Consider the following 23,435-nt stretch of genomic DNA (forward strand, 5'->3'; position numbering starts at 1 on the left):
GGCAAACAGTGATTAAGGGGCTGGAGCATCTCCCCTATGAGGGAAGGTTACATCAACTGGGATTGTTTAGCTAAGAGAAAAGGAGGCTAAGGGGAGACATGATAGAGGTGTACAAAATTATGCATTGACTGGAGAATGTGGATAGGGAGACATTTTTCTCCCCCTCTCAAAATACTAGAACCCGGGGTCATCCGATGAAGCTGATTGGAGAGAGAACCAGGACAACTAAAAGGAAGTACTTCTTCACACAGTGCATAGTTAAATTATGGAACTCGCTACCACAAGATGTAGTGATGGCCAACAATCCGGATGGCTTTAAAAGGGGGTTGGATAAATTCCCGGAGGCAAAGGCTATCAATGGCTACTAGCCCTGATGGTTGTGTGCTATCTCCAGTATTCGAGGCAGTAAGCCTGTGTGCACCAGTTGCTGGGGAACATGGGTGGGAGGGTGCTGTTGCACCATGTCCTGCTTGTTCATCCCTGGCCGATGGCTGGTTGGCCACTGTGTGAACAGAGTGCTGGACTAGATGGCCCCTTGGTCTGATCCAGCAGGGCACTTCTTATATCCTTAGTTATAGAAGCAGGTCTTGATATGACATCAGGTTCCAAAGAAAAGAAATACAGAAATCTCGCTGGGCTTGTACGTACAGGCCTCTAAGCAGCTGTTTGGATCCAAGAATATTTATTTATTTATTACATTTATATACCGCCTCATAGTCGAAACTCTCTGGGCGGTTTACAAAAGTTAGGCAGATCTCCTCTGAGGAAGTAAACCAGATTTGTTTGATCATTGCAGGTGTTCAGTTAAATTCTTCCCCCATATATCAGCAACTTTTGGAAATTTATGTTGGGCTGCCTTTACACCAGCAATGAAATCTATTCTTTATGCAAAACAAACCTACTTTGTATGCTGTACAAGTTAATGAAACATTGATCATATGTTGCTATGATGGTTTCCATGTCAGTTTTAGATACATCAATTGATTTTGAGCTACATCATCATCATCATTATTATTATGCTGTAAGCTTTGCATTTTTTATTTTTTAGAGTATTTTTTTCTTTTCTTTATTTAATGGTTTTCCATGTTCTAGTTTTATATTTTGCTAGAATATTAAAATTTCATGAGTGGTTTGATTGTCACTATAGTGTGCTTGCAAGCATTCTGTGAACGAACATCCATTCAAGCTTGTCATTCATTTTCTGCACATATCAAAGGCAACTTAAATTGTAGTCATTTATCAGAAACTGGAAAATAGCAATATAGTCTTTCCATTGTGGAATTAATGTGTGTTGTTCATGCACACTCCATGATAATGAATAACCGTCGCTCCTTGTAAAATGCAATCTAAAATGTTACAAGATTCAAAAAAAATGCAATGCTATAATAATCTTCTGCAGCCAGATGAAAACCCAATCAACAATTAATAAAATGAAATGAATTCATTTTGAGAAATAATTTTCAGCATTAAAATAAATAAATAAATAAATAAATAAATAGAAAGATGGAATTCCTATTACAATAATTGATATTCCAATCATTTTCCACTAGGCAGTATTCAATATTGCCTGTGCGTCCACCACTAGTGCAACATAGTGCTTCCTAAAGCAACTAGAAATGGCCCAAAATTTCTAGAACAGAAAGGGACAGTGGCAGGGGAGGTTGGTGGCCCCAATTTCTGTGGGGAAGAGATTCCATTCTGGGTTTTAGTTACAACCAGCCAGAAGTCTAGAGCACCTATCCCAAGTGGTGACCTTTCCCCCCAAAATGGTTCCAGCACTTTGGATAGCTTTTTGAGATCTCTGGCTGATTGTAACTAAAACCCAGAATATCCACCCCACCAAAATTGGAACCACCACCCTCCCCTGAGCAATGGAACTGACAGAAGGGAACTGCCCCATTCTGGAAACGAGCATTCCGGCTTGTTTCCTGGAGTTGCTCTAGGAAGCACAAGCTTCCCATTGTATTAGCAGTGGGTCCCACTGGTGCAACACGAACACGAACAGTGGTGGTGCAGCAACAGTATGGCATACTGTCCTTATACTAGCAAAAACCAAGGAGGCCAATATAGGGTGTATATTTATGATCAATTATAGCAGATTGGTAACTTCTTAATGCTCTTTAACCACCCAGTTGCACTTACAATCAAGGTGGTTCATGTGAGATAAAAAGAGTGATATTTTCCCATGCTTTTCAAAGCATGATTATGGGTGAAATGGGATTCTAATCTTACTAGATCATTGTGTATATAAAGCCAAGAGATATTAAGTATTCCGTATTAATTAAATTGGAGTAGAAGGGTGTGATTTGAAGGCAACCACTCAGTTTCCCTTTCCCCCCCCAGAATATTACTTAGGCCACAGCTAGACCTAAGGTTTAGGTCCGGAATCATCCAGGGTTTGCCCCTGCCTGAGCACTGGATCCCCTGTGTCACCTAGGTGAACAGGTTTGGCCCCTGGACGATCCAGGGATAAACCTTAGGTCTAGCTATGGCCTTAGTCAGGCTTCTACTCCCCCACCCCAGCTTTAAAACTGACCTCCTGTAAATGGTGCCAGAAAATTATGGTGATAAAGCAGGGTATTTTATTTAGTATTTGGGTACAAATGAATAACCTAAAGAACTATAAGCCAAAGACAGAACATTTTCAGAGCTTATAACATCACTTAATTCAGATGTTATCACCACTGATATCCTTTCAGCATTCAAGGGTTCCTTCCAGAATTCTGTTGGAAGATCTACCCCAAATGTGGTGTAACTTTGTTAGACTTGGGCTGAATCTACACCAAGCAGGATATAGCACTATAAAAGTGGTATGAAAGCGGTATATAAGAGGCAGGAGCCGCACCAAGCAGGATATAATGGCATGAAAGTGGTATGAAAGCTCTATATGGTATGTGTCAGTGGGCCCCAACAGTTTTCATAGTGCAATATCCTGCTTGGTGTAGATCTGGCCATGAAGACAGGTTCAACCCCCAACTCTGCCATGCTGCCATGAAACTCAGGGCATGTCTACACCAGCCCTATATCCTGGGGTAGTCCTTGGATCATTCCCCAAATGACACTCAGGGGGTCCCAGGGGCAACTTGGTATGACCAGGGCCTTTCTTTGGGATATCTGGGACTGTGAAAACCTGAGTTTTCTGCAGTCCTGGGACCATCCCAAGGAGTGTAAGCTGTGTGGCCGCTGCTCCCGGGTTGTCCCTTCCTTCCCATAAGTAGCGGAGCTCTTAAAATGGGCACAGAGCTGCACTGGGACAGTCCATTCCAATCGTGGGTGGGGAGCAGGTTCAAGTTTTGTTTCGTTTTGTTAAACTCACTTTTTCAGTGAAGTGCGATTGCGCTCTTACAAAAATAATAATAATGGTGGTCGCGACATCCCTCTCTCCTTCCGGGATGACGCGCTGTCGTTTGGACATCGGGGGATGATCACAGAAGCAGGTAAGTCCACGATAATAATAATAATAATAATAATAATAATAATAATAATAATAATAATTTATTTCTTACCCGCCTCTCCACTTGGATCAAGGGTGAATATAAAACAGTGAATATAAAACACATTAAAAACTGATTAAAAACATAGCATACATGATTAAAACATCCTAAAAACATTCTAAAATTCCACTGGATAGGCCTGCTGGAATAGATCCTCCCCCCTCCCTCCCTCTAGTGTAGACATGCTCACAGTGAGTAAACATGTGGGGGATTACTTTTTATACTTATATGTACTCTTCCTTCAAAGTGCTCAGAGTTGCTTACGCAAGTTACATAGTCGGTTTCCCATCTAAGCAGCCTGCAGAACCTGACCTCCACAGCTTCCTCAGTAGAACTATTAACATGTGCTTCTAACATGTTACAGTTAACATTCACCTTTTGGACTATGTTCTGGGCTACCATAAAATGGGTTAACCACAATAGGATGGTCAATTATGCATCACCAAAAAGAGAGGGAATGTATCACCAAAATAAGAGGACCCAGACGTTCATAAAAATTCCATATACTAATTTATATGTATAGAATAAAGAATTAAGTCCTCTAATTTAAAATAAATGCAAAGCATCTCACCAGAGTGGGAAGATTGTGACCAGGCGGTCTGTGTGCCACCTCTGACTGCTGTCCAGGTGCTAATTGCTGGTGGAAAACTTTAAGTCCCCCTGTTCTCCCTCCTGGACTGGACAGTCCTTCAAATAGAATAATGTCCTTTGTAAAGGAAGACACCTGGCCACCCTAGACCTTTCATACATTGCCCTGAGCATCTTGGAGCAATGGTGTGGGATATAATGGTGATAAATCATATCAACTAGTAGCAGGAGGCATAAGAAGAGTCCATCTAGTCCAACTTTCTGTTTACAGTGGCCAACTAGCTTCCCACGAAAAACCCAACAGCACCATTCCATCCATGTTCCACAGCAACTGCTGTACATGGGGCATACTGTTTCTGATACTGGAGGTAGCATACAACCATCAGGACTAGTAGTCATCAATAGCCTTATCCTACACTGAAAGCATGATGCTTTGGAGGAGAAAAGGAAGGGCTTGCAGATATATGGTGCAGAATATGAAGGCAGAAACCAAAGGAAAAGTTGTGTGTGTGTGGGGGGGGGGGGGGTTGCTAGCAAATAAATGTGTAAGGAAAAGAAGGAGCACAGAAGTGAAGAAATGTGAACGTTTCAGTTAAGAATCTGATATTGGTTCGAGTCTTCCCTCCCCTCCACCCCAAATTTGGCCTGCTTGAATCAAATTTTGAGGTTTGTCCTCAAGTGGAATACTCAAGAAATTTCAAGGAAAGCCAAAAGGCATTCAGTAATTTGAGCAGAATGACTCGTGGGGGTTTCTCCATCACCGTAATGTTGATAAAGACAGAGAGTCTGTGCAGAGATGAATGAGTGCTCAAAGCAAGGCCGATCTGACAAGCAGGTGAGGTGAACCTGCCTAAGGTAGCAGATTTTTGCCCATAATTAATGTATATGACATTTTACTACTGAGGAGGTAGCATCTGGATTTTCATCCTCAGTCACCAAAATATCTTGGGCAGTCTCTAAAACCTAGCAAGAGACAAGTGGTTTGTTTTCACGGCTTACAGTGTACCTGTATTTGCTCCTTCCTATATTTTCACATGTAACAAGTATTTTGCTTTGTGTCAGCACAGGATGGCTGGCTTTGCTATGTGTGTATTTTGCTAGATAAACTTAAAAAACAAACAAGCCCATAATAGTTCAATACAATAAAGATACACTAATCAATTCCCAGATATCTAATACACATCACAGTGGTTTCAAATGTGAAAACTACTAGTGCAGACCTGATCTCAAGTGTCCAAAAACAAACACACACAAACACACACACACACACACCTATTTCTTTCTTTTTTTCTTTTAACAGAAGGTGACATTCAGAGAAGATAGATTCTTTTCTCTCCCCCCTTTTCCCCCATAGAAATTCTTGTTAAGACATACTATATATCACAAAACATTAAGTGTTTCATGATTTTCTAATAATGCCTAGATGACACAACTATGCAATATTGACAAAGAAGGAATTGTGCCAGTCAGCAAAAGGTAAAAGAAATACTGACTTCGAAGCAACATTTTTTAGTACATTTGATAGAAGCTCATTAGCCATAAAAGCAGCTCCAATGACATGCCTCAGTGACATGAAATACTTGGTCAGGTTGTGAATGGACCAAGATCATGTTTTAATGGTCACATTTGTAGAAAGATAAGCTCCCACTTCGAGAAATGGTTTAATTAAAAGGTGGGTAATTTAAACAAAAAGAAGATCAGGAGATTTTCAGTTAAGATCCCCTGAGCTCCTCTGAAATGAGAGGAAATTTGATTAAAATGAAAAGCTGCACAAATCTTTCTATTTCCCTAAATTACACTGGAGGAGAATATATATATATATATATATATATATATATATATATATATATATATGGATCTGAGACAAGTCTGATAAAATCTTTATCTTCACATAGGTGGAAAAGACTTTCACAAAGTACATCCTTCAGATAATTCCTCAGTAATTGGTTGTACATTACCTAACTGGCCAGCATCACAAGAGAGTGGTACACACAACCTCCCTCAGACATTCACCTTAACATGTCTAGGGCAGTGGACTCACACCAGTCACACACGCTCTGCACCAATTTGCCACAATCAGACTTTATGTTTATCTTGATGTACGATATTTGTGTTGATGTGGGGGTCCTAATGTATGAACTTCTCCACACAAAGGCCAGGCCCCCCACTTTAGATGTGTGGATCAGTACACATCTAAAGTCCTCCGCCAACACCAGCCAAACATGTGGATAGAGGGAAGCATTTCTGTTGCAGGTATGTCAACAATGAGCACTGGGTGGGGAGTGAATGCATGGAGGGCGGAGAAGCATTGTCATCATAACTGACAGGGGCATGGCTGCAGCACACATCATCAACAGGGGCCAGGGCCAGACAGCATGGCCCTATGACCTCCTCCTCCACCTCTAATGCTCTCTACTTATGTTAGAAAAGGGATATGGAGAACAGATATGCACTAGCATTTTTCATATTTTTCAGATCTATTCCCATTAATACAATTAAATAAAATTTATGAATTTTGATCAAACATATGAAATAGTTATTCGTATTCAAATTTCATTCCCTAGGATGTGACTTTTAATTGGACTCATTGGGTGAATGAATGATTTCCTGTTTCCATAGAACACATATGGGGCATGTCTAGACGAGGGGGGTGGAGGGTGATGATCTCATGATTTTATGATTGTGAGATCATCGACCTTGTCTACATGTGGTGCGTGACGTTGCGGCCACCATTTTGGATTAATTTTTTTAAAGGAAAAGGGGTGCACAAGTGCTCAACTGAAATTGTAAGGTGGTTTTTTTAAAAAATAAAAAGCAACAACCCCGTGCTCCCCCCCACCCCCAATGGGCACAGAGCTCCTCTGTGCCCCGTGCCCAGTTCCCGGCTCCTCGCATTACTCATGAGGAGCCGAGGGGAAACCGCGACGGTGGGCCACATGTTCCACGGTCTTGGGATGGTCCCGAGACCATGGAAAAATCGAAGTTAATAGGTAGGGTGATATCCCAGAGAAAGGAAGGAATCATCCCTCTCTGCTCCCAGGATTCCCTGTGCATCACGTGGATGCACAGGGACGATCCCGGGTATATCAGCCCATCTAGCCATGCCCATGGTCTTAAAGTTGTCTATTAATGGTCACCATCACCATAGTTTAATTTATTTTTGCCACAGAGAGCATTTATGCTCTCAAACAAGAAGGTAGGGCCTCCTTTGCACCAGAAGACAAAAGGACCAGACTCATACAAATAATGTAATATCCTTAAATGTGCCTAAGTGAGTCATTGTGCAGAGTCAGGACATAGAAAACACAATTTAAGCACAAAAATACTGGTGCTGTAGATATAAACGAATGTACACAGGACCAAAGCACAACAGTCATTTTTATCTTCCCAAATATGCTCTGTTGGATAATATCCCTGCAAATTAGTAAGTATTAAATTAGCCACAGGAGGGCTCCCTCTAGCAAAACTGAGCACCACAGAAATTTCTTATAAATGAATAAAAATAATAATTTGCACTCTTGAGGAGTAATCAAGACTCTTACATTTTAAAGTTCCTTGTTCTCTGTGGTACAGTCACACAACTGCAGGTTTTGTTTTAAATATTTTCACTGTGTGGCAGAATTTCAGTGCCTCTACAAGGCCTGGATACATTTAAGCAGCACAGTTGAGGCATAGGATTATATCAAATGTTAATCTAACTTAAATCTCATTCATTTCAATGGGTCTACTCTAAGTAGGGCTCACTTTGGATACAACCCCTAATTCTTACACACAGTATCTGACTGAGTGCACATGCCGGATGCTCTTTCTGACAGACACCCAATTATTTATTTATTTTTAAAAACCCATAATTCCAAAGTACACAAATAAAACTAGTATATCAAGGAGCAGGCTAGGCTCAAACCTTAGGGCTGTTGTTGCTTTTTAATGTGCAAGGTTGGAGTTGTTGTTTTTATGTGCAAGGATATCTTAAATCTTGTGAGTTTGAAGTGGAACAATCCAAATTCAAGTTGATCAATGTAGTTGTGCGATCTGTTTTGTCCATACAACTCAACTCTCACGTTGAGGGACCTCTGGATTCCAAAAGCATGTGAAAAGCCCACTGCTACATGGAGGGTTCTTGTCTCTTTTTTATAAGAACTAGAACTTCGTAGGAGTTGGAACAGCGGTACCATATGGCTAAACTATTTTGAAAATAACTGCAAAAAGAAAGGAGGCAGTTCACACAAAGATGACTATTTCTTGTCCGACGCAATGATAAAGCCATCTGTGCTTCAAGCTTTTGCACCCCCATCCAGGGAGCAATCTATAAAGGCGACATCAGAGTTGCTGTAATATAGCAGCTGAGAGCTTAAGCAGTGAACTGTAAAATCCCATGTTCAATTCTCAAAAATAAGGCAAGTCTTTTTTAAACCTCAAACAACACCACTCCGACCTACCCACCTGGCTTGAATATTTTACATTGGGATTCTTTTAAATTGGAAATATAGTATTTTGCATGTTAATATTTAGAACACTCAGAAAACAGGTGCATCCTGAAAATCGGGTTAAATTTCCAAATCATGTTTCCGTTCTCTCAAAGGGCCTGACAGCTTGCCATGTCAAAGTGACAGGACAGCAGACTCCCAGGGAATACAGACATTAATCCAGCCCACAGAAAATGCCATCGTGCTATTAAAATTGTCAAATGAGTTGGTTCAGAGAGTTAAAATGTTATTAAAGTTATTCATGAAAAAGTTAAAACACTCATTAAAGCCCACCTCAGAAGAGGAGGAAACTTTATAAGCCCCAGAATTCTTCTCTGCCTTGGATGGAAATCCAAGCCAGAGAAGAAATGCTGGCTTCCCTGGGTAACAAATGCTTTTGCCCAGCAGACAGATCTTGTAGCCAGGTCAAAGTCTTTCTTAGACAAGGATCATGTTACCCAATCATAGAAGCTTGCTCCAAGGGTCTCTGAAACTAAGGTGGGCTGGTTCATCAGCTGGACGTTGCATGGGCTGACAGAGCTGTCAGTGGATGTGATTCCTTCTACTCTCTCTTTGACCTGCTGCCTCTTACTTTCCTCTCCTAGAATGTAATGGACCAGCACTTATACTGGACCAGCACTTCAATTCCTCAACTGAAAGCAACATTTGGTGATACAAATTCTCTCTGGTGAAATTCAAATCCCAAAGGTGTAAGCATTTGGCACCATCTTTGCTATAACCTTGGAATGTGGAGATAGCCTACTTAGTGGGATATCTAAAAAGAGGATGACTCAAATGTAGGCCTGCTCATGGATAAGAGAAAAGTCAGTAGGACGACATGGGTGCACACATAAGCCGTATCCACAATGTCCCCACAAACCTGGCTTCCGTGCGAAGGTCTTTATAGAACTCTGTGAGCATGTTCAACTCAACACATTCATAGAGATTCTGTGATCGCAAACCCTGGCTCATCATGGAATCTCTATAAGAGTGTTCAGCTGAACATGCTTACAAAGCTGTATCCAGACCTTTGTAGATTGAGCTGGCAGCCAGGCATGCAGGAAAGGTGAGGGTGGGGCATATATGTGCACCCACATCCCCCTATGCCCTTTGGCCCTACATGCAAGCAGGCAACAAATTGTATAGGTTCCAGGAGAAAGAGTGAGGAACAAATTAGATACGATGTTAAATGGGTCATTAATAACTATGTTCATTTAAAACAAAACAAAACATTATTTCCATTGAGACTTCAACTTGCATGGAGGGGAGTTTTAACCCTTTTCTCCCTCTCCACATCTGCTATTAGTCATGGATAAAACCTCCCGTTGGTGCTACTTGCCTCCTTCCAACAACACGCTAAACCATGCTGCTTAACCACAAAATGGTTAATGGAATACATTAATGCATTCCGTTAAACATTTTGTGTTTAAGCAGCATGGTTTAGCGTGTTGTCTGAATGGGGCCATTGAGACCTTCCCTTCTGCAGCTAATAGCAGGCAAGAGGATGAGATTTTTGTCTTTACGGTAGCAGGGGAAGAAACCTCCTGTCACTACGTACTGTGGCCCTGACAGAAATTGGAGGTCGACACACCTGATATTAATGTTACTTTAAAAACAACGATCCCTGATATAGTTGTTAATGATGTATAGCATCAAGTCTAGTTTGGCCCTGAAAGAGAGGAACATGAAACTACACTAATGGACCAAGTAGAAGAGGAACACTGGAAACAATCGCTATAGTTAATAGTTTAGCACACACAAAAAAGTTAAGTGACAACAATAGGAATGAGAAAATAAGCTCATAGCAAATAGGCATTGATATGTATAATACTAATATACTTCCTCCAGTTGGTCCCATTTCTAGTCAACAAATTCAATCACAAGAAGATTTCACCACCCACCTGCCTTTGTAATATTTAGCAGACGAAAGGCTCTGTAGGTGAAATTACATTCTGTTATGTCATGAGGAATATCTTTTGTATGCTGCTGAAGAGCTAGATGGAATAAATGTAGTAAAACTCATTAGAGATGCACTGAAAGAATACTTTCAAGGTTACCTAGCCGTTATTAAGAGTGACTGCCAGATTAGGGAGGGGGGGCGAAGTGCTAAAACAAGAGAAAAAGAAGAATGCTATTATGAGAAATAACTTAACATCCCAAGGCGCTGTCTTGGGAATTTGCCAGGCAGAGATCTACGAAGGCGTTTAAATTCTTTTATGTGAATGTTCTACTGACAAACAATATGAAAGAGGAAAAAAGTGACAAAATAAAGTAAAATAAACTGTACCAAAAAATGTAAACAGAACTCAAATACACCAATCAGAATTTACTAGGCTGTAAAAGAAAAGACTGTAAACCATACTCGATTAAGTTCCTTGGGTTTCCATAGTGTAATAAGAGTGACTGATTTATAGAGAATAGGAGACAAGTTCATTTTTACTTTGAAGCTTTATATTCTGTAGATTGTTTTGTCACTTTACTGCCAAATGTTTGTGTTGTTTTTTTTTAAAAAAAAGAGACCAGATTTGTTTCTTGGTTGGTTGGTTTTTTAAAAAATCTTGTTACAATGATCTGCAAGAATCCTGATCTTCAGACTATTTTGCTTATGAACTTAAAATCTAAAACACCACGCCTACCTTAGCCTGTTCTGAAGAAGAGCCTTGCTGGATCAAGACAAATGTTCATGTAGTGCAGCAGCAACTTTCCCCACTATGGCTAACTAGATACTTCCAGGAAACCCATGAACTGGACAGCAATTAGTAAATCCCCAGCAACTAATATTCTGAGACATACTGCCTCAGAATCCAGAGGTTTCATTTACTTAACATAGCTAATAGCCATTGATAGTCTTATCCTCCATTAAATGGGCTAATCCTCCCTCAAAGCCATTTAAGAACACGCTGGAGCAAACAAAAGGTCCATCTAGTCCAGCATTCTGCTCACACAGTGGCGAATCAGCTGCCTGTGGGAAATCCACAAGCAGGACGTGAGTGTAATAGCACCCTTCTGCTCATGCTCCCCAGCAACTGGTGTACACAGGCATACTGCCCCTGATATTGGGGACAGCACATACCCATCAGGACTAGTAGCCATTCATAGCCTTACCTTCCATGAATTTGTCTAATCTCCTTTTGGAGCCATCCAAAGTGGTGGCCGTTACTACCTCTTGTGGTAGCGAATTCCATAGTTTAACGATGCACTGTGTGAAGAAGTACTTCTTTTTATCTGTCCTGAATCTCCTACCAATCAGCTCCTGGGTTCTAGTATTATGGGACAGGGAGAAAAAATGTCACCCATCCACACCACTTCTATCACATCTCCCCTCATTCAACTTTTCTCTAAGCTATACAGTCCCAGTAATTGTAACCTTTCCTGATAGCGGAGTTGCTCCAGCCCCTTGGTTATTTCAGTTGCCCTTTCCTGCACTTTTTCCAACTCTACTATATCCTGTTTAGGTGCAGTGACCAGAACGGTACACAGTATTCAAAGTGTGGTTGGTTTGCACAGATTTGTTTAAGGGGAGTTGGATCTTGGCAGTTTTATTTTCAATTTCTTTCCTAATTATGCACAACATAGAATTTGCCTTTTTCACAGTAGTTGCATTAAGCCAGTGACCTTCTCCACATTGTATGAAAAAGCACTTTTTGTGGGTGACTTGGCCTGAATCTATCATAAATTGATTTATTTGTGTGTGTGAGAGAGAGCATGCATATACTTATATAATTATAAAATTTTTGGATTGCCTGTCTGCTCGATGAGCACTGGAGATGATGTACAATAAAACCAATAAAAATACAAAACATTTTTAAAATTGGGAATCGATGTTTAAAATTATTAATAGCTTGGCTATGGCATTGTCACCAGCCTTTTAAAGGACACTAAGAAGGAGTCTAGCCTACATTTCACAACAGGGGTGCAACCCAAAATGCTCTGCTATAAGTACCCACAAACAGGGCCAGTGCCAGACTATTTTGCACCCTAAGCAACGCAAGCTACTTGCACACACACCCCAAAAAATTGCCAACTTCAATTTTTAAGAACAGATGTTTTGTAGAAAAAATAAAAAGCACAAAACTTGAACTTGTTATGTTTTTTTCTTAACAGCTAATTTGTATAAAACTGTGACCCTTAAAGGTCAGTACTGCACCCCTCTGAGGTCTGTGCCCTAGGTGGCTGCCTAGTTGGACTAATGGTAGCACTGGCCCTGCCCACAAACCTCAACTCTCTAGGAGGTGGGACATGAAACATGGCTACATAATATGAATTGAAATTTTGGGCAGGTTCATTTGGGAAAAGGTGTACTTGGAAACTCAGACTGTCATTGGATGGCTTTGAGCTCATCAGGGTTAATACAGAGACAAAATAATAATTATTTACATACACTATAAACTTCTATTATTTCCTGCCTTAGTTGTCTGTTTTTAAAACTAAAATGCCCCCAAATGCTTATGCCTTACATCACACATAGGGCGTCCCTTGATCATTTCGGTTGCTTGCTTCTGCACCTTCTGCCATTCTATTGCCTATTCACCATTTCTGAGATAATCTTTAGAGCTCTTCCTCATTTTCATTGGATTTTCATCACCCTTAATATTTTGATCTCATCTGCAAACCACCTAGCTCCCTTCCCAGACTCCATATTATTTCTTAAGAAGTTCCATAGCCCCAGTGCAGGTCCCTGGTGGACACTGCTGCTTACTTCCCTCCATTGCACTTACTCCAGTCAAGGAAGCTCGTAGTCTTAGCTTTATATTTGATTCCTCGCTCTCCTTTATTCCTCATATCGAGACAGTAGCTAAATCCTGTCGTTTTTTCCTGTATAATATTGCCAAGATTCGATCATTTTTGTCTGTCTCTTCTGCCAAGACTCTTGTTCATGCATTGGTTATTTCTCGGTTGGACTACTGCAACCTTCTTCTCTCTGGCCTTCCTTCTTCTCACATCAGTCCGTTGGTTTCTGTTCACCACTCTGCCGCTAAGATCATCTTCTTGGCTCGCCGCTCTGACCATGTAACTCCACTTCTGAAATCTCTTCATTGGCTTCCAATTCACTTCAGAATCCAATATAAACTTCTCCTGTTGACCTACAAAGCTTTTCACTGTCTAGCTCCTTCCTATCTCTCCTCTCTCATCTCACACTATTGCCCCGCTCGTGCTCTTCGCTCCTCTGATGCCATGTTTCTCGCCTGCCCAAGGGTCTCTACTTCCCTTGCTCGGCTTCGTCCATTTTCTTCTGCTGCCCCTTATGCCTGGAACGCTCTTCCAGAACATTTGAGAACTACAAGTTCAACCACAGCTTTTAAAGCTCAGCTAAAAACTTTTCTTTTTCCTAAAGCTTTTAAAACTTGATTTTGTTCTGACTTTATACTGTTAGTTTTACCCTACCCAGCGCCTGTTTACCCTATCCTGTGCCTGTTTGCATTCTCTTCCCCTCCTTATTGTTTTATTATGATTTTATTAGAATGTAAGCCTATGCGGCAGGGTCTTGCTATTTACTGTTTTACTCTGTACAGCACCATGTACATTGATGGTGCTATATAAATAATAATAATAATAATAATAATAATAATAATAATAATAATAATAATAATTGCAACACCTGTCCATTCACCTCTATTTCTTGTTATTTAACCAGTTGCTGCTCTTATCTCCTGACTGCTACATTTATTCAAAAGCCTTCAATGAGGCATCTTGTCAAAAGCTTTTAGGATGTCCCAGTCTACCAGTTCACCCTTTTCTTCATGCTTGTTGACACTCCTGCCTCTAGGTACTTTGGTGTCATAGGCAAAGTGGAATTTTGGCACCATGGTGGACATGCCACAACCACCATCACCACTTCCTTCTGTTCTCTCCCCACATCCCTTGGCCATGCACCTCCCTTCTCCATCCCCAACCACCAGCACCACCCCATTCCAACCTAACATCCTTTTCTTCTCCATCCATCAACCTCCTCCTCTTCTTTATTCCCCCTCCATTTGCTTCCCCCTCCATGCTGCAATTTGAGGGATCCTTCGTTCAAGTAAGGCATTCTGGGTGAGGTGGCCCTGGAGACTGCCAGTACCATGGCAGTGATCTTTACAGCATCACTTTAAAGAAGGAATCATTCAAGGTGCTGCATTTGGCCCTGGCTGGCTCTCTGGTGAATCATGTCATCTACTTTGTGGGTCTTTCCAGAGAATATACCTGATTCCTCAGAGTGAGAGATTGGGCAGACAAGTGGCCAGTCTCTCTCTCTCTCTCTCTTCTCTTGGAGGGCACTGATGGCTGAGCGGCCAGCATAGGGAAGCAGCTGATTTGTCACAGCCTTTTTTGGCACCGAAGGCAGAATTTGGGGCTGAAGGCAGCCATCTTGTTTGCCTCACCTTAAGAAATGGCCTTGCAAAAAACAAAATACACCTCCAAAAGGCTGGTGATGCAAGAATTCCTTTTGTGGAAACCTTGCTGATTTTTCCCTCAGCATGGCTTATTTTCTAACTTTCAGCTAAATTATCCTCACCACTTTCACCACTTTTAATTTGTAAGCTTCCTATCCACACAATGGCCTGGTTCAGACAACACGCTAAACCATGCTGTTTAACTACAAAATGGTTAAGGGAATTCATTAATGTTAATGCATTCCCTTAAACCATTTTGTGGTTAAGCAGCATGGTTTAACGTGTTGTCTGAACCAGGCCAATGTGTTCAAAGCAACTCATAATATAACAACAGGCAATACAAAAAGAATGCATATCAATACATCAATTGCAATCATATATCACTACAACAATTGAAACCATTCCTTTCACTAATACTAATAAAACAATTTAAATGAATTACAAAATAGGCAATTTCAACTATTAAGATACAATATCAACTTAGATCAGTAATACATAAACAAAAGACAAATACACCAACCTTTCCGATACAAACACAGTAACCAACTAATAAACACTCCCTGCCCCAAAATGCCAAAGGCAAAAAAGAGCAACCAGATTTCTTTCAACCTAAAACTGTTGTTCTCTCCCAAGCTCCACTCTCTCATTCCACTACACTCTGGATGTTTCTGTGACTCAAGGTGGGTCTGTATTTTCCTGGATTCCCCTGGACCCGTGTTAAAAAAAAACACAATCTAGAGATATGGTAGCTAATTTCCAATCCTCTGCCAAGGAGGGCAATTTTAGTGACAAGCTCCATATTATCGTTAGAAAATCAACCATTTTACATCTGAGTTCTTTAAGAATTCTTGGGCTTATCACATCCAATCCCAGTCACTTGTTATTTTTTTAATTTGTCACTTAGCTCTAAACATTCTTGTCTTGTCACTTCTGTCTACCTTACTTCTTCAGATGCCCTCTGGGCATGGTTCAGACATGGGTATCTGTTCTAGCATTTCTTCATATGAAGGCTGTGATGCAAAGAACTCATTCAGCTACTCTCCAATTTCAGTATTCTTCTTCAAAAACCCTTTTAAACCTTTGCTGTCTAATAGGACTTCACTGGCTGGTTTCCGGTTTCCAATTATGTTAAGAATAGACCTCTAGTGATTGTGATGAATTTTGACACTACCTACTGTTATCTTTGCCAGTCAATGGCACTATCAGCCAGCTATAATTTCTCATGCAACAAAAGATACCACTTTTATGTAGTGGATCCTATCCAAGAAAACTTACGTCAAAATAAATTTAACAGTCTTTAAGGTGCCATAAAACTGTTTGTTGTTTTTGCTAAATAATAGGAACACTGATGGGACATTAATCACAGTTTCTGCTGTGAGTTGGGATGTATGGATTTTTAAAAAATCCGTTCCACTTCTGGTTAGCAGATCGTCAGGTGTCTTTCATTCCAGTATCAGCTCAGTGACAGTTTTTTTTAAAAAAAATATTCTTGAACTTGCATTTACATTGGAAAATGAGAACCCGCACAAATGCAAACTTGTGCAAATCCCCCCCCCCCAAATTATGTATTTTCACACATTAGTCTATGGGGGGAGGGAATAGGTACATGTGTGCATGTTTTAAAAAATGATTTTTTGTATGACTAAATGTGTGTCCAATTCCAGAATGTAAAAAAAAAAAGGTCCCCAAGACTCAGAAAAAGCCAGTGTACTGCAGGATCCAAAGGTTGGATTCACAGAAATCCAATCTCATTTGTAGATTTCTCTGACATCCCTGTGTGTGAGTGATAAGCAACGCACAACCTAGAACATGAATGATGATCAGCACAATCCTATACAGGTCTACTGAGAAGTAAGTCCCATTGAGTTAAATGGGTCTGACACCTAGGTTAAATGGTTAAAGGATTGCAGGAGTAATGTCTTATGATATGCATATGTTTTCTTCCACAACCACATTTGAAGACATCTGTCTATAAAAATCATTCAGAAATGGAAGAGATTCATAAAGTTTTTAGCCAACGCATCAAAAAGCCACACCAGGGTGCAATGCTTAGAATGGCTGATAGTACTTCTACATAATTACATTGGCAAAATAGCATGAAATAAGATGTTAACTCTAGAGCAAGCAGTGCCAATGTTGAAGTGCAGTGCAATCATGATGGCCACTTGTAATGGTTGTCAGAACATGCCACTCTGAATTCAGCCTATGGTAGGGTTATTTCCAGTTCCTCCGGATCCTATCTAACAAGAGTGTATTCCTATAGACTACTACTCAGATAAAAGTCCTATTTATTTAAATGAGGCTTACTCCTAAATAAGTGGGTATAGTATTGCAATCTTAAATTGTATAAACACTCATTAACAAGTAAAAACAGTGTACTCTTTCTGAGGACCTTATAGTGAAATCTCAACTGAAATCTCAAAGTTATGTTCTGCAATATATTCTTATCAGAATGAAAAAGGGCATACTATTTTGCTGAGCTCAGGTGGAGGGCCATTCAGATAAGAGTCTGTTCAAATTCATTCATTACAATTCTATACCACCCAATAGCTGAAGCTCTCTAGCCAGTTTACAAAGATTAAAAACATAAAAAATACAATATTGTAATATGATATTAAAAAACTATTTATATACAACATTTAAACACAAACACACCCAAACAATTTTATCAATCAACAATAAGAAGTCCCAGGACCTATTAAAAGCCCCGTCATAAGCTGTCAAACGACTGAGAGTAGATGAAGGTCTTAACCCAACATCAAAAAGTTGACAGTGTTGGCACCAGGCGGGCCCCGTTGGAGAGATCATTCCATAATTGGGGGGGGGGGGCAATTTTAATACGAATTAATTTTAATATTAAAGCTAGACATCATCTTAGTATAGTATACTGAAATGGGGGGGGGGAATGATCTAGGAAATATTAGCACCACTTCTTGAGGCCTATATTCCTGAGATTAAAATATAAATAAATGCTGTCATATAAATATCTAGAATCTTAAAACCCAAATGTGTTGCTGTTGCATGTCTGTATGCCCTTTGGTTGCAATGCAGGAAACATGAAACGAGTAATTTGCCTTGGAAAACACATGATTGGCACACAAACTGTGCATTGCTAAGCCTCACCATGGCGTATTCCTCCTCCCACTTGTTAAAATAAATATATTCCTTTGCACACTTATTAGGAAATTCAATTACAGTCCTCTGAACAGATAATACTTTGTGTGGTGTTAAGCTCAGCTCAAAACATGTGATTAAAACTCTTGTTTTATTAAGGGGGAAGTCATATTGCTTCTCAAGCAGAGCTAAGAATAAAGTTATTCAAGCAATGTGACTTCTAAAGACCTTATTAACACTAATTTCACCCTACATGTTCCAGCAAGTGAGCTCTGAGAACTTTGGAGCTCATTCCTTCATTGTCCATGCATTGGTTTTTAAAAGGACCATTTTTATTGTTCACACATTAGTTGCTCTCCCTCTGAGGTTGCAGTTCTAAACTTACTTACTGGGGCATAAAGCCCCATTGAGTTTGGTGGGAATGATTACACATGCTTAGGATTGTAGTATAAGTCTTTCTTCTGTTCAAGATAATGCTTTAGGATGCAGTTCTATGCACACTTACCTAGGGGTAAGCCTCATTGACCACAGCAGGACTTATATCTGAGTAAACACGCACAGAATTGGGCTGACAGTTAACTAAAAAACAAAAACTCATGTATCAGTCACTCCAAAGTGCATACCTAATCCAAGAAATCCTTAAACCTCTTCTATGTCCTAAGGTAGCAATTCTATACATACTTATCTGGGAGTAAGCCATAACACAATGGGAGTTACCTCCAAATAAAGATGCTTACAATTGTGCTGTAAAAGTCTTTAAAATCTTGCAGGTATTTTAAGAAGGAGCAATCTTGTAAAAAAAGAGTGATGCCTTATGAAAGTAAAGGTTTTTAAAGTGGCACCTTGATTCAGAGCAGCTCTTCATAACTTTACTTAATACATTAAAAAAAACCTGTATAGCAAATGTCAACAGTAGGCTATCAATCAACAGTTTGATGCACATTAGTGTGTCTTCTATTGACCAAACTAATTTACGAACATTCAATATGTGGAAGGGATATAACACACTTGAGTGATGGCCCTTGAAATTAAGGATGTTAATACAACAGTTGATATATGGTACCGCCTGATACATTTTGATATAAGTGATAAACAAGCTACCAGATAAAACATTTCTCTATTTTTACCACCCTCAGCCTTGTATGCATTTGAAATATTTAAAATCTATAAGGAACATTTTGCAGTTAGGATCACAGCAATATCTGCAGAAGACATACAGCCTTTCCTAATTTATTAGCACCCGTGATTTAAAGTTTTGCATTAAAGCAACTCTCTAAAAGGCACTTAATTTAATGCAAGTCTTATTTTGGTTTACGAGCCATACATAAACTTAACGAGTTGAAAATTATGACAAAAAATATAGGTTATATTAACTGCTCCTAATCTCAGATGACGAAGAGGACCATAAACTAGAGATACTTAAGAGCACATTATGACATCAAACAGAGAGACTGGTCCATGGACTGTGTGTGTGCGTGCCTTTCTATATAGATAGGATCACAGCAAGAAATATCCAGTCAAAAGGTGAAACTGGGCACTTAGAGGTGTTAGCTGAGTAATGGGAAATTGACCAGGAGACAAAAGCAAGTTCTAGCAGAGGGGGAAAACCCAAATAGACTACTGTATTGAACAGACTGGATGTTTAGTTTGGCTGGAAGATACTCGGAATCAAGTCTTTATTCAACTGAGAAGTTTACCAGGTGGCCCAGAGTGCTCATTTCTTGGCTTAAGCTACCTCTCTGGGTTGGTTCGATGCTTAGGGAGATAATCATAAGGCATTTTGAACAATGAAAAGTGCTCAAAAATCATTATTGGTCTTCTGGTTTCCAATTATGATGTGGTTATATTGATAAATGAAGGTTATTCCTATAATCGCAAAAACCGTGCTTATACACAACTGCACTCTATGTGTTAGAATGGATAACAGAGTTCTGACCAAACTTCTTCTATCCAGCCGTATCTAGACACACACCCATGTCCAAAGTTTGAGGATCAAATTGAGCCCTGCTGCAGACAATGAACTGTGTGTCTGCTGGAGAAGACACACACTCAATGATCATTCATGAAAGTCCAACAAATTAGTCTCGGGCAACTTCCTCACTCCACAACATGCAGCTGTCCTTCTTCCAGGTCTCCTTAAACAGCGGCAAAAACAGTACCAAATCCTCAGTACCAACCAGTACTCTTTTGAGGGTGTTCAGCATTCACACAGGAGGAGACTCAAAGGAAAACGATGGACCACAGCTAAGAGCCAGCCCAGCTTTTTATAGCAACTAAACAGATGCTTTAACTCTCTGCTTTGCACGCACACACACACACACACACACACCCCTCTTTGCTCCCAGATGCTTCGGATCTGATTCTTTCCACTTACCTGCTGCTCTCCTAGCATGGAAGATTTCACCAGGTGTTTTTCCCTATACAGAGACCAGAGTCCAATGTTTGGCAGGAAAATCAGAGTCACCACGAACAACAACGTCATTTGCAGAAACCTTTTCTGTTTTCTCTTCATGGCCAATGGCAGTGGATACTGGAGAAGGGCCGAGGTGATGGGTATTTTTCTCTGCTTCCTTCGTGACGATGGGTTGTGGAGGGAATCCTTCCTTTATTACCCCCTTTTGTCTTCCCGATTCAGCCCCAAACAGTGAACAGAAACTTCAATCCCTTCGCCGGCTTGGTCACCCCTTCACGGGGGGAGTTTGTAATCTACGGATCCAAGGCAAAGACCCGGAGTTACCTCGCGCTAATCTCTGGCACAGCCTGCCAGCCACCCACCACAACCCTGCCCCATCGTCCGAGGAAGATCCTAAAAGCCTATGGATCGATTCCCTCCTTCCTCACCCCCCGCCCACCCCCACCCCCCATTCACACAAACCAACGGAGTCGCTATGATTGGCTGCGCTGCTGCTGCTGCCGCCGAAGATCAGAAGTTACAGAGAGCACGAGTGGCGGCGGAGGGCGGGAGGGAGTTGAATCAGGCAAAACGGGGCGCCCAATTCCTCAATCTCCGGCAGCAGAATTCGGGGACGGCGGTAGAGAGAAGGCAGGAGGCAGCGCGGAGCCCCTGGCAAGACCTTCTTTCGCCGGATCAGCGCTCTCTCCCGCCCCTCCTCTCCAAGTAGGAAGAAGGGGGCGCTGGGCTCGGTCCAAGCATCTTCCCGTCCAGGAAATGGATCCCTGTGGGATCCATTTCCTGGACGGGAAGCCCTGGCTTGGAAGCGATCTCCAAACTCTCCCACCACGGGCACCCCCTCTCCCCTCTCCCCCTCCACAGCCACCTCGCCGGCAGAAGGCAAAGAGCCCTGACAGCCGCGGCCTGACTGCTCAGCCGCACTCGCCCGCCCAGCGCGCCAGGGCTCGGACCGGCTCGGCGACTTACCCTCCCCATCCAACCGGGTTCAGGTGGACGAGTGGGCAACGGAGACGTCTCGCAGCGGGGTAGGGGGGTGGCTGGGTGAAGCAGAAACGATTTCACACGACTACTCTAATCACGTTACCATTCTTTGTGGTTGTTGTGTTAGTGGTGGTGGGTACGGGGGAGAATGCGTGGAGAGGGGAGGCGGACGAGCCGGCGACCAGCCTACCCTCGCTTCTCCCAGCCGCCCCCCGTCAGAAGAATCGAAGATCACATATTTAAAAGTGGGCGAGCGTGATCGTGCTCGACTCCCTCTTTTCTCTCCCCTCCTCCTCCTCCTCCTCCTCTCCCCCCCCCCCCGCCTTGGCGTCGCCACCCCCTCCCCTCCCCAGTCGGATCCCTGCCTGCCTTGTCTTTCATCCGACAAATATTGGCTGGTGACTAACACGTGCAGCGGGAGATCTAATTTAGGAAAGGGGATTGGGGCGGGGGGTGGAGAGGTAGGAAATCCTCCCTCCCTCTCTCTCGAAACAGGAGAGCGGGGGGGGGGGAGCGCTCTCCCTCGAGACTCTGTGCCCAGAGAGCCCCCTCACCTGATGCCCCAGTCCAGAGCTCCACACCTCCGAGCAGGAGCTGATGGGAAGAAGCAGCGGCTTGCTCCGGGGCTGCTGATCTTCCTCTTCTCTTGTTCCTTCATGATCAGTTGATCACAAGCGGCCGCAACAACAGCAGCAGCGAAGCAGCAGCGAGCTGGCGTCTTCCACAAGCCGCTCGGAAAGGCGGCGGCGTGGGGGGTGGGGGTGAGGGTGGGGTGGGGGAGAGGGTTGGGAAAGAGGTGGCGAACGACGGGAGAGGCTAGTCCAGCAGATCCCCTTCCCGGAGGCGCGCGGGTCCCATTCCAGGCGAGGATCCGTCGCGGAATTTCCTGGCGACAGCACACACACACACACACACCCCGCGGCCCCGGATCAGCTGTTCGCAGAACCGCTGCCTGCAGGTGAACAGGGAGTTGCAGACCGTGTAGCTGAAGGCAGGCACTGGAGGGGGGCCTGGTGGATCCCTCCAGTCATGTTCCTGGGCTTCCTAGCGCAAGGTTGCAAGTTGGAGCTGAGAAGAGGAGGAGGGGGAAGAAGAAGAAGAAGAAGAAGAAGAAGAAGAAGAAGAAGAAGAAGAAGACACAAACACGCACGCACACACACCAGTTAGTTCTTCTTCACACACTGGAAGCTCATCAGGTCTGAAGAGCCCAGAGGAAAAGTTAAGTTTTAAGGCGAAGGGTGACCTGGCGGAGTCTCTGACCCTTTAGAACAGTCTTCTCCAACCTGGTGTCTGTCGTGTGGAGGTATTGGGTAAAGTCAGGGCTGGCGCTACCATTAGGCCAACTAGGCAGCCGCCTAGGGCACAAACATCAGAGGGGTGCAGTAGTACTGCCCTTTAAGGGTCACAGTTTTATACAAATTCATTGTTTTAAGAAAAAAACATAATAAAAGGAAGATATAGTTCAGAAACTCATCTTGAATAGCTGAATCAAAGTTGGTAAGTTTTTTAGGGGGTGTGCAAGTAGCTCCCCTTGCCTAGGGCGCAAAATAGTCTGGCACCGGCCCTGGGTACAGTACACATCCAGGAGACCCCTGGTTCTGAAGGCTACTTTAGGACAAAGGGGCAGCTAGGAGGTAACTTCTCACTTACAAACTGCAAGGGAGGTGTTCAAACCATTTCCTGTCAAACTGCAGATGGAGGTTCACATAATGGAATTTTCCTCCAAAAGAAAGAAAGAAAATAATCTCAGCTGCTGTCTGTGCGAATGAGCTAGGCTAGGCCTATAATAGTGCTGACTTTATAACAGCCTAGGTTCCTAGAGACCAGGGAATGGGATTGAGGAATGGGGATGCAATGAAATCACCAGGGTGGAAATAATTTGTCCAACAATACCATTTTGGTCTTTGCACAGGAGCCTTTTAAGGCAGAAAACAGATTAAGCAGAACATAGTTATCATGCCAGCAAATGTGTGATGCCCCTAAAGTAACAGATTAGGCAGAACAT

At 42.1% G+C, this 23,435-nt stretch overlaps 1 protein-coding gene across 1 annotated transcript in view; it reads right to left on the bottom strand.

Moving 5' to 3' along the window:
• Positions 1 to 22,141, bottom strand: part of GALNTL6 (polypeptide N-acetylgalactosaminyltransferase like 6) — a 642,113-nt gene extending 619,972 nt beyond the window's left edge. The window contains exons 1-2 of the mRNA XM_063135437.1: positions 21,985 to 22,141; positions 20,411 to 20,742 (exon numbers count right to left, since the gene is read on the bottom strand). Coding sequence (XP_062991507.1) covers positions 20,411 to 20,548 — 138 coding nt within the window. The 5' untranslated portion in view covers positions 20,549 to 20,742; positions 21,985 to 22,141. The remainder of the gene's footprint in view (positions 1 to 20,410; positions 20,743 to 21,984) is intronic.
• Positions 22,142 to 23,435: the final 1,294 nt, after the last annotated feature.

The sequence above is a fragment of the Elgaria multicarinata genome, chromosome 10 (genome assembly GCF_023053635.1).
Source record: "Elgaria multicarinata webbii isolate HBS135686 ecotype San Diego chromosome 10, rElgMul1.1.pri, whole genome shotgun sequence".
In the NCBI taxonomy this organism is placed as follows: domain Eukaryota; kingdom Metazoa; phylum Chordata; class Lepidosauria; order Squamata; family Anguidae; genus Elgaria; species Elgaria multicarinata.